Below are 17,665 nucleotides of genomic sequence, written 5' to 3'. Positions count from 1 at the left end.
CTTAACTGTGATCCAATTTTACAGAACCGGTGAGGACACAATGAGGTGCGATGAAGCTCCACAGTGAACCGCGAGGACATCAAACAGCCCCCGGAGGTCTTTTCTCTTTAAGACAGACCTCTCGGTGACAATTCATCTTCCTCTCCACCTGTTATTCTGCAGCCACGTTGGAACCACAAGCTGAGAAGTGTATTTTTTTTTTTACAGAGCATTCGCTTCCCTTTGCTTTCTCCCGCTGCTGCCATAGAGGTCAGGCTTATGATTTTGTTGTCTTCCACCAGCGTTCGCCGCTCTACAGGAAGAAGAAAGAAATCCTTGTTTTTGACATATGGCGAACGAAACCCTGCAGTCTTTGTTGCCGTGCATACTGCATATTGTCTTTGTTATTTTCCACAATTTCCCAAAAGGACCAGAGTGACGGCATTGTCAGTCGGACAAAACAGAGGCACCCATGCACTGTGAGCACTTGCTCCGTCCAAAGCTTCTCTAGGAAATCAAATTAAGGCAAATTATCGTCATTGTCATCATTATTGCTCGCTCTTTGTCTGTTAATAATAAAAAGCCTGTTTTCTTTGAAGCGCAAGTATTTTCAGTCTTTTTCCTCTGAAAGTTTCAAACTGAACAGAGCAAAAGAAATTGCGCCGACATAATTCGAGATAATGCCGTTCCAATCCATCACTGTAAGACCCTGAAATCGTTCAAAGTGGGAGTCTAGAAAGCGGTAATATCCTTCATTTTTCCCTGACGGAGCGCCCTCACCTCCTTTTAATCTGCAGGTAAACTGCTGAGGAAAGTCATCGGAAGTCGGGAGCTCCGCGGATATGACAAACAATCCCCGGCGCTGCAATTAAGCGAGGCGTTGACCGCGGATCTCGTGACGAGGCGGGACTATTCAGTGACAACTCCTCCTGGTTTATATGATATCAGACAAGATTGGATTGGAACTTATCAAGCCATTACTCAGCAGTCGCGGTAGCGCTTCCCTGATGAAAGAGACCAATAAAACGTCCCCGGTGCAATCTTCCCGTGCCTGACTGAACCTCCTGCAACTCCTCGGCCGCTCTCGCTCATCACTGTGACTTCCTGTTCCTCTCATTTCTCCCTTCGCCCCGTGCACAACACGCATACATTCTTTGCCTTGCCCACGCGACATGGCGGCTCAAGGGCGACGGGAGCAGCTTTGGCGTGACTCTGAGGCCTCGTCCGTCCAACTTGCGAGCGGCGAGCACGCGTGTCACGCTGTGACTAAGCCGCTGCAAAGTGCGCTCCAACGATCCACTGTGGCGCCGTCAAAATAAACAGCGCGTGCACAACGGCCAGCTTAGTCATATGCGCAGTTTGGATAGCTCCGGATAATATGGCCTCGTCAGTAATTACGAAACACGACGGCGCAATTTCAGAGCGAGTCACGTGGCGTCCTCGGCGCACCGCAGCACAGAATTGAAAGGCGGCTGAAAAATGAACAATATATTGGGTCGTGAGGGTTCCATTACCCGTGATGGCTTTTATTGGTCCTGACAATGGCTCGCTCATTCTGGCAAACTTTTAATAGGAATGAGCTGGGAATGAAATGCGCCGTTGCATAACGCGGCGCATTTCCGTGTACAACGGCGTCAGGATTCCATTTTTTCTTTGACCTTATTTTCACGTGGCTCTGAGCGTCACTGTACTTTACAGCTGGCGCTTTGCAGCCACTCTACCGTGCCAAGGCTTGTCACATTTGATTGGGGCAGTATACATTTATACCTTCCTGCAGAAGATGTAAACTGCTATCACCTGTGTGAAATGTCAAAAATATAACAAAGGAGGCCACCGCCCGTCCTGATTTGATCAGCCCTGTCTGAAATACCCGAAGGTTACGATACATTTTGAGTGATTTTACCTCGAATGTGCAGTTTCGCTTCTTCCACCGGCAAAAGTCCACAGTATCTCAACCTTCTTGTTTGTGGAAGCTACGCCACAGTTTTGCTGCGGGTATCAGAGCCAAAAATAAAAACAAATTCAAAATCAAGCCAGTGCGGCAGGGTTGGAGCCGTGCTGGCAAGGTCCTGATAAACATCTATATTACTTTTCCACTGCCTGTAAAAAACAAGTTTCAAGCAAAAACCTAAATTATTTTGGACTTTTTTGGGTTGAATTTTAGTCATCAGTTAATAAAAAAACTAGATAAAGAAATTGAATAGTGTTTCCATTTGATAAGAGATTTCCTCATAGAAAAGCCTTTCCTGAGACAAAACTGCTCTGAATTGAGTCTGACTCACGTACGCGTGATGGTTCTCATACATAATGAATGCACAATAACAAATAAACGCAGACAGCCCGAGCCAAAGCAAAGGCCAAGGCGCATCCTGTCATCTCGCAGTGATCTATGGTAAACACAGTGGCGGCGGCGGCGGCGGCGGCGGCGGCGGCGAGCCCAAACAGAGCCGGTCTTATCGGCTCATCACTGTGCGCAGCCTGTTCTCAGGTTCCACTCCGGCGCTAAGTTAAAAGAATAATGAGTGAGACGGAGAGCAACGCTTTATTATCGGCTGAGGGATGGATGGGCTCGCCTCCCCCGGGGAGATAAGAACAGCAGTAAAGATGTCGCAGGCGAGCCATGATCTGCATCCCGTGGACTGTGCCCCCTGGCGGGGTGGGGTTGGGTGGAGGGGGGGTACTTTAACCAGCGCCAATGGCTGTAGAGGGATGGCGAGCAAGAGAGAGAAAGAGAGAGAGGGAGTGGGCTGGTGGAGACGAGCGAGGAGGAGAAGCCAACGCGTAGGAGTCTGCTGAGCAGATAGTGAATCTCCCTAACATGCAATCACCTAATTAGATTTCTATCTGGCAGTCTCCTCTCCTGACCCCCTTAAATCTCTCGCATCTGCGGAAGGCGAGACTCTCCCAAAAGTGCAGGCCGTCTCCACTCGAGGTTGCCGGAAAGGTCAAGGTTGTGAGAGGAGAGGGAGGTGGCGTTCTCACCCTCTCGCAGACGTGAGCCATGCGGTGCCGACAAGGGGGTGTGGATGGAGAAATAAACACAAACACTTGTGGAGGAGAGGGGGCTTATCTTCCAAGTCTGGGATGCGCCGGAAGGTCAGAGTTGAGTTCTGAAAGCGATTCATTACTTTGTGTGGTGGGGAAAAAAAACAACAAAAAAAACAAAAAACAGAAGGGGATCCCCATGTTGCGCGGTGTGGGATGAAAAGATATATATATTGTAACGGAAGGAAACGTTGCAATATGCTCCTGGCCACCAAGTGGTCAGGGGTGTGAATTGCAATCTGTCAAAATGACCGACGGCCTTCACATTTTTCCATCACCGTTATAAGAAAGAGGCAACGGCGGAGAGTATTCGGATAACAAGAACTCCAATATATACAGATATAGCTGCACCATCTCTCATAATCTTGAAGCGTTGATGGCAATCATTTCAGTATCTATGAATATAATAAAATATTGATTTAAATCAGTGCCACATATTTGGACGCTTTCACAGTAGATTCGGTGCAAACCACAGCAGAACACAGAGGCTCTGCACGCCAGCCCATCGCTAACATGCACAGGTGCTAATCTTGGTCACACAATCACCGAGTTGAAAAAGTACTCAGTACTTCAACATATTCCATCATGAGTCATTTCCCTCAACTTACAGTACATAGAATTGGGACCCACATGGACAAGTTACCCGCTGTTCAAAGCGGCACTGAAAAATCAGAGAAGTGGACCAAGAAGATGGAAGGAGTGGGTTGTGAACAATGGTCCTGCTGAAGATGCAATTTTATCTGATGGGAGGTAGTTTAATATCGAAACCCAAGAGCAGCATTCAAATGCTTCAAATGACAGGTTTCCACTTTGAAGCCAGCTACTGTGGAGTGCTGTTAAAGCTGCAGCACATGGTTCCTAGTTACCCACTGGGGAGTGACGTCACATGCACCAATGGTTGCACGTGAGCCTCGAGACTTGAAGGTTCTAATGACCAGCAACACGTGAGTGGTCTGCTTCAATGTGACAGAAGATTAATCCAGCAAACGTTTGGTTGCCTGTTACAAACAAGTATTTTCTAAAGTCGACTGCATCAACTTTTTTAAGTGAGTCCACCCATCAATTTTCTCCCACTGCCTCCACTGATCTGAGAGTGGAGGTGACGCTGGAGTTCATCACAGCTGTCTTAGAGGTGAAGACAGGTGACATCCTGGACAGACAACCAGGTCGTCACGAGGGAAACAGAGACAACAACAGAGAGAGACAAGCGACCATCAACAAACATCATGTAAAGTGAGTTTCCAGTCCATCTAATGTGCATGTCTGGGTGCTGTGGGAGGATGGTGGAGTACTCGTTGAGTACATACAAAACAGTACGATGAATGCGAACCCTTCCTTCACAAAAGAAGACAGAAAACAGCAAATCAAGCTAAAGGAGAAAGAATAATTTGTTGCAAATTTTAAAAAATAAATAACAGCCCAAATGACTAAATTGCATCTAAAAGTCAAGATCAGAACTCGCGGAGTGTGTTTGTGACCTTTCGGGTTGCACAAACAGGATTTGGGGACCTGCTGAGAGCGATGTAAACACAAAACAGGCTCCCTCGAAAATCAGTCCAATCTGGCTAATTTATGCATTAAATGCTAAGAGGGCGAGAGCAAATACACAGCGGCTAAACAGCCAATATTCCGCTCTCTGCGGTGTGCTGGGTTGTCTGATTCAACATGAGTATTTGTGAGACAAAAGGAAGAGACATGTGGTGAGTGGAGCAGATGACTCACTGAGTCCTCCTCCTCCTCCTCCTCACGAAACCCCTGTCGAACAAAACAAAGAGTGTCGCCTGTGTTTGCTCTTCGTCTCCCTTCGTGGCTTCGCTCTCCCCTGCGTCTCGCATTTGCCCGTGTGTTTCCTGTCGCGGATGCGAGCGAGCGCCGGGCTGCGGCGGATGCAATGTGATGCGCGCTTCGCAAAGGCTTAACATTTAGCCCTTTCAAAGCGACTCTCCCGGGGTTTGGAGGTTGGCGGTGCCGCGGCCAAGCGGAGGTGATCTGTCATGGTGACCAAGCCAGCCAGCTGGGAGACGCCACTACAAAAGCTGACAGGCCTTCGTTTCCTCGGGCCACACTGAGTATTTGGATTTCCACACAACCGGGTTTTTTTTTTTCTTTTGTCTTTTTTTTGTTGACTTTTTTTCTCGACACATGGCCCTGCATGATATCTGTCCCTCTGCATTCACTCACGTAAATACCATAAGGTGGGTGAGGAACGGGCCGGGGCGACAGGACCGGCGTTCACAAGTCCGTCAGAATTTATTTCTTTTATGAACCCCATATGTTAACAAACATTCTATGCTTTCATGACATTGTAGTTCAAAGGATGTATTTTTTTCTGGCTGTGTCATCGTCATCGTTATATTTGACCCACATGAAAGATGACGTCTTCAAAAGGTTCAAAGCGAGAGTCAAAATGGGGGGGAAAGGGGGATTCAAGTGAATTTGAACAAGGTGAACATGGTTGATGGGCTGGTTTGAGTTTGTCACAGACAAATATATATATATACATGTATCCATTTTCAATACCCACTTTTTGCCGAGCTCAGGGTCACGGGGATCCAAAAATGACACGCCATTCAAAGTTTTTAATCACAACGCAAAAATAAAAAAAATAGCGGCCGCAATCAGCTTTCATTGTTTTGTATCTTCTGTCAGAAATTCCTGCATATTTGCTAAGCCAAACATGGTAAATGGATGGCGCATGCTATTTTGCCAGTTTGACCCCCATCGTGGCCCCTTAGTAGATCAGCTTAGCCAATAGTTTGCGTGCGCAATAACGTTTGTGTATATTTATGCACAGGCAAACCTTTAGCAAATCAGTCCCTGCGAGGTTACTAACACCTTTTAATAAGGCTGCGTTGAATTTTACGACCGATTTTTCTTTACTTCTGATACAGTCACAAAAACCTTCACTCGAAGAGGAGGCAGCGCTTCACACGGCGACATAACACTCGAGTCCTCATTGTCTGAAAGGGTGTTTTGAGAGCAGTGCTGCCACAGGGCCAGCCGTGGAAAATCATTATGATGAAGCATTTATTTAAAGTTTAAGGGTCTGTGTCACGGGGGGCATCCATGACGGCAGTTGTGGAACTTTGTGCATTTGTGTGTCTTGTGTTGTGCAATCAGGGGACGCAGTGGGGGGTGGGGGGGGTTGGGGGGATTCCAGTCCTAGGGCAAAAGCCAGCCGGTCTGCCTTCTAATGAGACCCAAACAAACTTACAGTGCTGGCTCCTGTGTATTCCCGCGTGGACAGCAACTCCAATGGTAATACAGGAAATAAACCCACGACTGTGAACTGTCAGACGTATATTTTCTAACTGTGGCTATGTACAACAAAAACAAACTTTGCTAATTATTTTGTCCTCACCACTGCCGATCAAGATGATTTTTCTCTCACTCCGAGCCGCCACGCCCCCTCTGTCCATGTTTGGCATTTCCCCGCAGATTGCTCCCTGAAAGACCTCCATCAATGAAAGGTAAGATGCTATTTACAGTTTGTGTCACGGCCCCGGCTTGAACTGGCTCCAAGCACAAAAAGCTGCTTAGACCATACCGCCCTTTCCTTGATACCTTCTTTCTTCCGTCCATCGTTTTCTTTTTTTCAAACGTACCCCTCACCCAGTGCCTGTCCCTCAGTATGCATTCTCCATGTAAACACAAACAAAATGGAGTGCGTCGCCAACTCTCAAATGGGATCAAAACCGACCACAGTTAAAAGGCTTAGGTTAATCTGATTCTCCCCGCGGTTCCGCTGAGAAGCCAGACCTGAGCCAGGGAGCTGACACTCCATGTGCGAGTCTGAGCAGAACCGTAGAACGCCGGCGAAGACAATGGGGACGCTTCTCATTAGATTCATAGACTGGGGCTTGATGTGACGTATTAGGGATGTGACAGAGAGGGCTGTGTGCAGCATGCGCGTGGGCGTGCGTCTGCATTTCTTTATTTCATTGTGGCACAAGTCTGTGCGGCGACAGGCATGCCTAATTCTGTTTAACATGTAATTTGAGGTAAATAGAAAGAGTACGGCAATTCAAATGAGATGTATCGACCGACGGATAAATGGGCACGAGGACAGACGCATGAGTTGAAGGAGATGCGCAGCGAAAGGTCGGCGGGGGAGCGGTTTACCGACCCACCGCCGAAGGTAAACCCACTGCATGGAATGAAAAATTGTATTACGGCTCTCGATGCAGGCAAACACGTTGGGATTTATTACATATGCATAGCTGGGTATGCAAATCTGAGGCCCAGTCTACCGTGAAAGGTTTCTGATGTCAAACCAAGCGGGCGGAAATAGGGCGCGCTCGGCTTGCTGTGATCACTTCTGCCGCTGAGTCGGCCCCCCGCCACGAGGGTGGAAAGCGCTTGACACCGAACAAAAACAGCGGCAAACCCTCAAACTGCACCAAAGCGCAGTGCGCTTTTATTCTTAGGGTGTGCGGTCAGCCACTCGCTGACAGGTACGCAAAAAGAAAGACTTAATTATGCCCGTTTTCAAGAATGATCGCCAGGTTCATGCTTCAAATGTAACTTTCAATGTTTTGAGGAGCTCATACAAAATTGGTGCTGTACGTAAAAGCAGAAATTTGTACCCCTGGCTTCCTCCTTTGTCATGTGACAGGAGAGAATTAAATGATGGGCAGAACAGAAGACCCCCAGAGTGCTCAACCAAATTGTTTTCCACACTTCTGTTGAGTCCTCTGATTGAAACATCTAGATTAAAAGTGTAGAATGGATAATGTACTATTGTGGTTGTTCTCTGGAAGCTGAAGAGTACCAGGAACCTCAGAGTTGAGCCGTGGGACGAGACTTGTGACTGGATTGAAACACAATCCACGGGAGTGTTTGACAATGTCCTCTAACATTGTTCTGACTCATCTACTGGGGGTAAATGTTGGGAAGCTGAAATAGTATTTGTTCATTGTAAGACAATGAAATTGTTCCTATCAGGTCAAAATTAGTTTTGACTGTCTTCACTTCAAGGTCCATCTCTGAAATGCTCAATTACTCGTAATTGCTGGTTTATTATACAAATTCCATAGATGCCAAAAACAAAAAAACAGTGTTGTCTAGATGTACTGTTTGCTTTGAAACAGATTTTTTTTTCCTGCCTTTATTGTTTCCCTGCTGCCTGTGGACAGAAATCTGTCTCCAAAAATATAGCCAAGAGACCATGAGGCTTCTGTTTAGTACGGCAGTCTAAAAGCAAACAAAATAAAAAGTTTTAAGATGGGGCGGATTGCAAAAATGTTCAATTTCAAGTGTTGAGAATCACAATTTCACTTTCTGAAAATGAGGAATTCTGTATCATTCCGTCGACTTTCGACACTGCCTTTTCACCACGACACAACCATCGGCGAATCATGAGCTTTCGCTGAAGAAATATTGTGTGATTTACGAGAAATTCATCATGACATCGGTTCACTTTTTTTCATTTTTTTTCTGTCTCTCTGCCAAAGCTGAATGACCCACAATTGAATGGTGCTGCTGATTTTCAAACACAGGTAACTGCAGGTGGTACCACTTCTTTGCACCAGTGCGCACCACACAGTCCAGTCTTTTCAAAGGCACAGCACAACAAGTGATGGGAGCCATTTTTTTGCCATATTATTTTGAAATAACAGGGCGTAGAAAATTGTTTCCCCCATTGCCCCCTGGCGCTCACCTCAGAGGCCGAAAATGGGGCTTTAGAAAGCCTCTGACCCCAGGCTTACACTTTCATTCAATCCCCACGGCTAGCTCATAAAGGACACAACAATGACCCAGTAGAAAGAAGGCAAAATAGCAACAAATCACAAGAAAATCCTCACAACTGAAAACTTTATTGTCAGACGCGACTGTCACTTGCCAGCACAGAGGAAAGGAAAAACAGATAGATAGATAGATAGATAGATAGATAGATAGATAGATAGATAGATACTTCTCTGAATGTAAAAAGCCTTCATTAAGCAAATTGCATCACATCCAAATTGCAATGACTGTCTTTTACTAGTCTATCTTTAATTTTAAAAGTATTCTAAAAAAAAGAATGAATATTAATCCAGTATCATTCTAATTATCATAATTCAATAATGTAATTATCATTATTCTTGGAGTGAATTTCAAACATTTCTTTTCAGTAGTGCCAGACAGTTAGACTTGATAATAATCAAGGTTTAATATACGTCCCTGTGTTCCATACCGGCGTGAGCAATTAAAAGAAATCTCTCTCTTTCCCTGCACTTGGAGCCGCCAATGATCTGGGAGCTGAAAGACTCATCATCTCTGTGTGATTAGAAGCTGAAGGTTAATGTGGGCTCACGCAGACGGCAGCGAGAGTGAGGTGGGAGCGAGGGAGAACAGAACAAACAATGTTCCAGAAAGGAAGGCGGGGGACGTTGTGTAAGCGGTTAAAAGTCTGTGGATCAAGTGGGTGGAGCGGCCCGAGACTCATTACACATGTAAATGCAGCTTCCAGCGTGGAGACGACGACACTTTAAAGCCTTTTGCTTTTTTAATTATTTCTTTGCCTTGCTCAAGATAATTGGGCCTAACTCTTCCCAGATCATGTTTACTAAGTACCAGGAATAAAGTCACCTAATGAAATTGTCTGTTTTTTTTATGTTTTTATGAGATGATCAATACCAACATACATAGATACACAAGACTGTTTATTTATACTTTACCCTGGCCATCGAGGCACTATAGAAAAACATTGTTTTTCCCCATAATTGGTTTGATGGAGCCTCTGGAGACGGCAACATTTTCAGCACTTTGACGCCATACTTATAGCACTGACTGGATTTTTTTTAATTTTTTTTTACAACAGGAATGTTTGGAAACAATGTACACACCAAAAGTGAAAGTCTGGTGATGTATTCCATATGTATGTTCTTTTGTATGTGTTCTGATCAGTCTTGATTATTACTCCAAAAATAAAGAAATCGATCCAACGCCTTGCAGAAGTGTTGGCAGAAAAAGAAAAAAACGGTTTGAGTGGATATACTTGTGGTATTATGTAAGAAGAAGAATTAAAAAGAACTCTGGAAACTGAACGCTTATGTAATACAAACATATTGGAAAACACGACTAAATCAACAAAGGATTTACACTTCACGTTTGTGTGTTTTGGCAGCAGCACGGCGTCCATAAAAACAGGACTGCAAGCTGAGACAAGTTTTTACTCTTAGGCTGCCTGAGTCGTGTCTTCCAACCATCAACCACAAACCCAAATACAGAGAAGCATGCAGTTTAACACACGATGCACAATGCCGTGTGAGTTAAGGCACAGCTGCACTAAACTACACTGTAAGGTCTCATTTCAGTGCCTGGTTTCACAGCCACCAGACGGCAACGCTGCCACCTCACAGAAACAGCTCAACTACTGTCAGTGTCCATATTTTGCATGTCTTGGCACATGTGCAAAGCGGACAGGAAAGTCCATTGTGCAAAGAAAAGAAAATCTGCCAATGACAATAGCTCACTCATGGCTTTCCTATTATTTCCTTATTTTTTTCTATAAAAATACATTTCCGTCATGCTCTTACGGCATTATACACCTATTTAATAATAATGAGAAGGTAGCACTTTTTGTCAACTGTGTGTGTTTGACGTGACATCGATCCTTCATGTCGTCATCAACATGTGATAACTATTAAGGTGCCAACATACCCAACTCGATACGGCGCTGGCCAGCTCCTAGCTTCTTGTTACGGTCAGTTGGACTGAGTTCTCTTGTGTTCTGTTCTGTGTTTATTTGATATTAATGGTATTGGTGAACCTTGTCCAGTGAAGGCAACACACCTAAGATTGGCTGAGGTCAGGCGTGGGTGCGTGAGAGTGCGGAAGTGAGTGACAGCACTGACACACGCAAATAAACTGTCTGATGTCTCTCCGCCGTGTGTCAGAAGGGGGACGTAGCAATACGCTCACTACCGCCAAGTGGTCAGGGGTGTGAATTGCAAACTGTCCAAATGACTGACGGCCTTCAAATTTTTATATGTATTATTTTAATTATTATTTCAATATGAAGTGGCTGGATTTAAATTGGTGTTCATTGTGTTTTTCTTCTCATTCCTTTTTACGGCTGTCAATGTCAGGTCACCATGGCGACAAGACGTAATGCTCAGGAGTGGTGACACATCAGGTCGCCTTGTCTTCTTTCTAAAGCCACATTTCCCACATTTACAGTTGGAATTTTCATATATTTAAAAAGGTATTTATGCAGCAAATTCTTGACAAATACTTTCAGTTTTTCTTTTTCTTCTTTTTTAACCCCACTGAATCCACTCAAAGGTCTAAGGACAGATGATTATATCCCCTGCATGGACAGAAATGTTCACTTAGGTGTTACAGACCTCATTACAAGCGAACAGACAACATATGCAGCATATTTTAAATGAGCACACTTTAGCACAAAATAGAGCATTTGTGTAGCCATGCTTCCAACTGTGGTTCCATGTGAAAGGGCAAAAAAAATATTTTAATAGATTTTGAAAGAGCTATTTATTTGGTTCACATTATATATTTTAATGGATTTTGTTAAAATGTATACTTCTTTTTTCATTTGTGTGTGTTTTTGTTTGTTTTGTTTTAATTAAATTATATTTGTGACGATTTCAATTAATTTGAATTAAGCCATGCAACAGCTCTTATAATTGTCTAGTGTGGAAGTCTAATGAAAACATGCACTTCCTCACACAGCATAATTGAGATTAACACGTGCAACAGAATAAAATGAAGTATAGCGAAACAAAAGCAGGATTCATCGCGTTCCCGTGAGTAACTCGCAGAGGAGTGAATTTTTACTCAGCCAACATAAATGATGAGTGTTGAGTTTAAATGACCAGTAACCATATACAAGTCTCACCGCCATCATCATCATCATCATCATCATCATCATGATAAACGACAACAAAAGAGTTCATCAAGAGATTTTTGGAATGACTCAATCAATCAAAAACACACCTGGCCTGGCTTGGCGTCTTCGCATATGGAGGCTTCGTACGGCGTGGCCAGCTCTGGGGGATTGTCGTTTACATCCAGGATGCGGATGCTCACTGGAGAGTGGGACGCCATAGTGTGATTATCTACGGGAAAGATGGGGAGAAAGCACTTGAAATACATCTGTCCGGAGGTGGAATTCGTCATGCAACAAAAAACAAACAAAAAAAAACAAGATGTGCTTTTGAAACAACAGCTGTTGAATGTTTTGACAAAAAAAAATAAGAAATCATTTAATTCATTTTAATTGCAGTGAATGTAGCTTGTAACCAGATAATAGAAAAGTGATGACTGAGGTTTTGCGCTGTAGCAGTAGGCCTAAGCCACACAGTCATGTGTGGTGCCCAGATTTTCCTGTTTGTTTATAAGGGACATTTGTATTGATCCTGTTCATCTCCTTTTTTGGCAACCATCTGTAGAGGCGTCGGAAAAAGAACTGTAACAATATGGTTAAATCAAGAAGCATCACATCTCTGTTGATGTTGTGCGTTGTCTTTTTTTTTTTTTTATCGTTGTCAAAGTGAAACGACTGTGGAGCTGCTCATCATGCACAATGCATAATTCAAACCGTCTCGCTGCAGTTAGACTGCATTCAAAAATAATAAATCATGCTGAACAACCTTTGGAGGCACTCTTTGCCCACTCTGTGGCATGTCTTTGTAATCAAACTTAAAATTAGAATGAAAGCGTTGATCGTCACCTCTCCCTGGAAACAAATCACCGGTTGTGGAATGATGCTATTTCAATGTCAGGAGGGTTCAGATTTTTTTCAAGAAGGCGTACATCCTGCAGATATCACACGCCAAAGGAATAACAAATGCATTTTCAAGTACTATCACACCTCTTGTCTGTGCAGGTGACAGAAGCTCTGTATTAGCAGTGCCGTTGTAATCGAACAAGTTTCTTTCACGAGTATCACAAGACGACGCTGGTTCTGCACGTGACTGGAATATTTGCAACCTCCTTTCAATTGCAGTTTCAAAAAAGGTTTTGCCAAATTTCTACTGATAGCTCTGCAATTCATAGTCCAAACTGATCTGGCGAAGGCGGTCGAAGAAGGTGCAGATGCTCCTGGCGTGCTCATCCTGTTATAGCAGACTGGTGTAGGCAAGTTTGGACAAGACTCTTAGCTCCCTTCTTGTTTTTTTGCAAAATCATACAAGGCTATGCCACATGGCCGGATGCAATCCGACCATTCAGTTTGGTCTTTTAGCTAAATGTGAAAAATAATTTCATCTAATGCACCCCTCTGAATCACCTGAAAAACACTTCCGGGCTTTAGTTAGTGACATGAAATTGTCCCAAAGATTGATGTTTTTCGTCAGTTTTTTTTTGTCTCTGGGTCATCACTGTCTGGTAGTGACATGTCAGCAGTTGACTCTGCCATCATATTCAAGGCGCGCGCTTTGACACTAATGATCATGATGGATAAATGCTTTTGACAGAACTGAGAACGTGCCGCCACCAATTTTATTTTTCTTAGCTGTACAAAGTACAAAGAAAATCCCCACAGCGCTCTCAAGACATTTTACTTAATGAGCCAAATATGAACATGGGAGTGTAGAAGATTATGTAATTAGGACGATTAAAACCCACTTCAAATTATTCCGGCTTCGGCTTAAATCGAAATCACCCTCTTAATAGCAATGTCTAAAAGACTTTCCAAAACAATACAGAGCAGAAGAAGAGGCCCCCAGGGTGATCATGTGTGTGTGTATGTGATAGGTAAGTGTCGGGGAGAAATAAAGAAGACGGTATTGTTTGGCTAAAACACTAAAATAATTGCATCGGGAGCTCTCCACTGGATGAACGAGACCAAACGGACCACAAAATCCCGCACAGCCAAGTGAGAGGACCAAGTAAAAATGTGCACACGTGGCTAAAGGTGTCACCTGCATATTTAGTGATGTGGATATTGTTCCACACTGTGTCTGCAACACAATACACTTTTCAGTAAGTGTATTGTTGATGAGTCACAGTGACAAAGGATAAAAGTCTCATCTATTTCAACCCTCCATGTAAAGAGTTGAGCTGCACTTGGCTATGACGTCCTTATCAAATGGATCTGAAGAACTGGAAACAATGCAAATGCAGCAGTGGAAAAGACACACTTCAAATCTGCATGAACAAAAAATATTTGCAGAAGAAAGGACGTTTTTCATTAACCATATTTGTATATTTGTCTCGTGGGTTAAGATTTCAGAATGTCCTCCACAAGCACCAGGACCTTTACAGGTGATCTGAATTGGAACCGCTCTAAACTACTGAATGCACATGCCCAACTCTTCAATGTCCCAGTACTTATTGTACTCTAAAATCCACAAACACAACCGTCTGATCCATGAATGTCACTCTAGCACCAACTTCTTAATTTTTTCGACAAATTTCACCAAAACTTTTTGTGGGCAGTGAACTCTCCCTGCATTGTGCAGGAACAGAAAGGGAAACTGGAGAATCTTGAAAGATCACTTTTGAACCTTGAGATGTTTTGCCGCCTGGCTGTGGTGGTGCACAATTGATTCACACTGCTCAGGGTCACCACCACATGTGCTGCAGAGCATCTTGCCAGAAGCGGCTGTTTGCTCTTAAGTATGTGTCTTGCTATTTCTAATAAATGTACTGCAGCAAGACAGAAGGAAGGAAGGAAGTCAGGCAAGCAGTTTTTAGTTGAAAACAAATGGTCGACTGGTCAAACCAGTAGACTTGTTCATGATAATCTCTCCATTTTTTCTCAGTGCTATGGGCGTATATTTTTTTCCCGTTTAACCTTGCTTCTGTGGACGAGTTCTTAAATGCCAGCATTACCAGGCTCTAGGCGTTGCTTCACTTTGATACTAAACTGCATTCATTTCGCATCAAGCAGCTATTAGTTGTAGACCTCCGGCAAGGTCGCGAATTTGGTAAAAAAAACAAAAAAAAAACAACAGAGACGGAACACTGACAGAAAGTTGTTTCCTAATTCCTTTTTGTATCGTTAACTGGTACCCAAGAGAGCTTTGGAGGCATGTCTGCTTCAGATCTGAAGCACCGACTACTTCTTACTCGCCACGCAATTATCTTTCACCGCAGCGCATTTATGAGTGGTACTGAGATTTCCGGCACCACAAACTTGTCACCAGGGAAAAAAAAAAACACACAAGAGTAAACTTCATGTTCATCCCCCTTCACCTGAAAAAAAGCATCACAGAGACCCTTTGGGAAAGTCAGAGACAACGTGTCAGATAAGAGAAACGGCTGACAACTAGCGCACAGGTGAGCCACTGGCCCGATATGAGACGGAGAAAAGACAGAATCGCCAAAAACTGACAGATATAAAAACTGAAAATAAAAACTGTTTAATCAACAGAAAATTTCTCAGACTCGCTATCTCACCGCAAAGTTCTGCCCAACAGTGGCTCGGCGGCGGCGGCGGCGGCTAATGAGAATGCTGCTCTCAACTAATAGCATAATCCTCACATCAATGCAGCTTTTTAACTGACTGCTTTTTGCCAGAGCAGCAAAGAACGTAAACACGCAAAGAAGAGAGACTCTGGCGCTGCTCAATATATCCTCTTTTCTTTTTCTTCTAAATTTGTCCTCACATTATGTGCCTGTCCCCGCTGGGAAAGCAAAGAAAAAAAAAAAAAAAAAAGAAAGAAAAACCCAGCAATCATCAGATGCTACACATTTCAATTCCCAGAACTGAGAACAGATGAAACGAGGGGAGGATTCTCAGCCTCATGCTAACTTAGACTGACTCCACGGACGAGGCGAGAGGCGGGGGGGGGGGGGGGGGAGCGAGTGACTCGGTGAGACAGGTTCATTCATCTGGACCGAGTGTCTCTGCTCTAAATCTGTCTGCAGATTGGAGCGGAGAATAAAGGGATTTGAACAGATTATTGGCGTGTTCCGCATGTGCGTGGTGCTCACCAGCTGTTGCCAGTCTCTTAGCGCCACTGTACAGCGGATCTCCCACCCGGGAGCTAAATTACGCTGACACAGAATAACTCGAGGGAAGATGCTGGTGCCTCACGTGTGCCTCGCTGGGTGTTGTCAGCGTTGTCGTGCTTCTTCTGACCAAATGGTTCATCTTTATTTTATTTATTTTTTTCCTTTGGTCTTTTGCCAGAGGAAAGACTTTGGTTTAACATGTCACTTTGAGGAGGCGTGTGAAATGAGGACATGCTGGAACCAAACACGCAGAGCGGGTCTGGAAAAGTAGTGACAACTTTTTTTTTTTTTTTTTTAAGTTTGTCCATCTTCTTGTCTGATAAACATCAGAGTTGCTGTATTTTTTTGCCGCAGACAAAGACATCTCAAGAACACAAATGTTCATTGCTATATGCTGTTATTTATTCTATTAATGTTTTTGTTGTAAATATGAATGCAACCCTAATGCATGCTCACAAAGACTTTTTCAGATTTCTTTGTTTTATTTACTCTCTTTGTGACCTCTGCAAACGCTAGAGAGTCCGTCAGCACTTAGTGAAATACTTCGAGCAGCCCTGTCTGGCACCAACAACCATGTTCCCCACATTCAAAGTCACTTGATTCCCCTTGTTTTGCTGCTCACTTCTAAATTCAGAAGGCGTCTTTACCGCATCTACATACCCTAGTGCATTAAGATGCCTATTTGATTGGCTGATCGGCTCATTGAGTTAATAGGCAATTGAACAATCTAACTTTAATTCATCTTCACGAATCAAACACCCGAGATCAGAGAGGGTAAAAATGAATCAGTGAAACAAATCAATCAAAATAAAATGAGGTGAGCGAACAGACACTGGCTCCTTGATAATCCAGGTGACGCCTCCTCAGCTAGTAAAACCATGCCACAGCACAAAAACAAACTCCTCACAGTCATGGGTCTTTGCACTGTTTGTAACTGATATGGTCGCGGCTGAGTGCTCGGCGTTCCCTGTGAGTATTTGAGATGCTACGCGGGGCCAAAATTTGACAGTTTAATTATATCAACCTTTGGAAAGGGAAAACACACACACACACACACACACACACACACACACACACACACACATAAGGTCTACTACTGCACTGACTGTAAAGATATTAAGAGTGATTGTGTACCAGAAGAGAGCAACATTCTACATCGGCGAGGTTACAAGCCCAGGTGCCCTGGACACGATAATGTATCTTCCCATGGCTTTTACACAACAGCATCCACGACAATGGCAACACAGCGTCCTAGTTGTGTTTCCCATGTAGAATTGCGTCTCATTTTTCTTTATCTCACAGGTAAACATGAGCCTACAGCTTGTTGTGCTTTTGCAAGGCACTCCACAAACTGAGACTGAATTATATTGTGCTTTGCTCTTTAGGTCACTTTCCATCTCTCTCTCTCTCTCTCTCTCTCTCTCTCTCACTCTCTCTCTCTCTCTCTCTCTTTTATCTCCGATTGAAAAAGAGACCCGTGCTTCCCCTCACATTGTCGTCACAGTGAGTATGTGTGTGTGTGTGTGTGTGTGTGTGAGTCATTTGCTGTCATTGGAGAAAAAGGGAAGGTAAAAAAATAAAAAATAAAACCCTCCAAAGCCATAAACATCAAACAGTGTGGATTTGTGCATTTTGAGGATAGTTGTGATGTCGAAAAACGTCTCTCAGCTGAAACAGTGCAAGAGATAAAGACTTTGCAGCGACTCTGGTATCTTTTTACCCGCAGGGCGCTGTC

General features: G+C 43.9%; 1 protein-coding gene across 1 annotated transcript in view; it reads right to left on the bottom strand.

Moving 5' to 3' along the window:
* Positions 1-17,665, bottom strand: part of cdh22 (cadherin 22) — a 73,149-nt gene that overhangs the window by 15,836 nt on the left and 39,648 nt on the right. Inside the window, exon 8 of the mRNA XM_076024834.1 lies at positions 11,965-12,086. Coding sequence (XP_075880949.1) covers positions 11,965-12,086 — 122 coding nt within the window. The remainder of the gene's footprint in view (positions 1-11,964; positions 12,087-17,665) is intronic.

This window comes from Nelusetta ayraudi, unplaced genomic scaffold (genome assembly GCF_046127955.1).
Source record: "Nelusetta ayraudi isolate G7.1 ecotype Tasmania unplaced genomic scaffold, CSIRO-AGI_Nayr_v1 ptg000017l, whole genome shotgun sequence".
NCBI lineage: Eukaryota > Metazoa > Chordata > Actinopteri > Tetraodontiformes > Monacanthidae > Nelusetta > Nelusetta ayraudi.
Note: the sequence above shows the minus strand (reverse complement) of the source record. Positions and strands in the feature narration are given on the sequence as shown.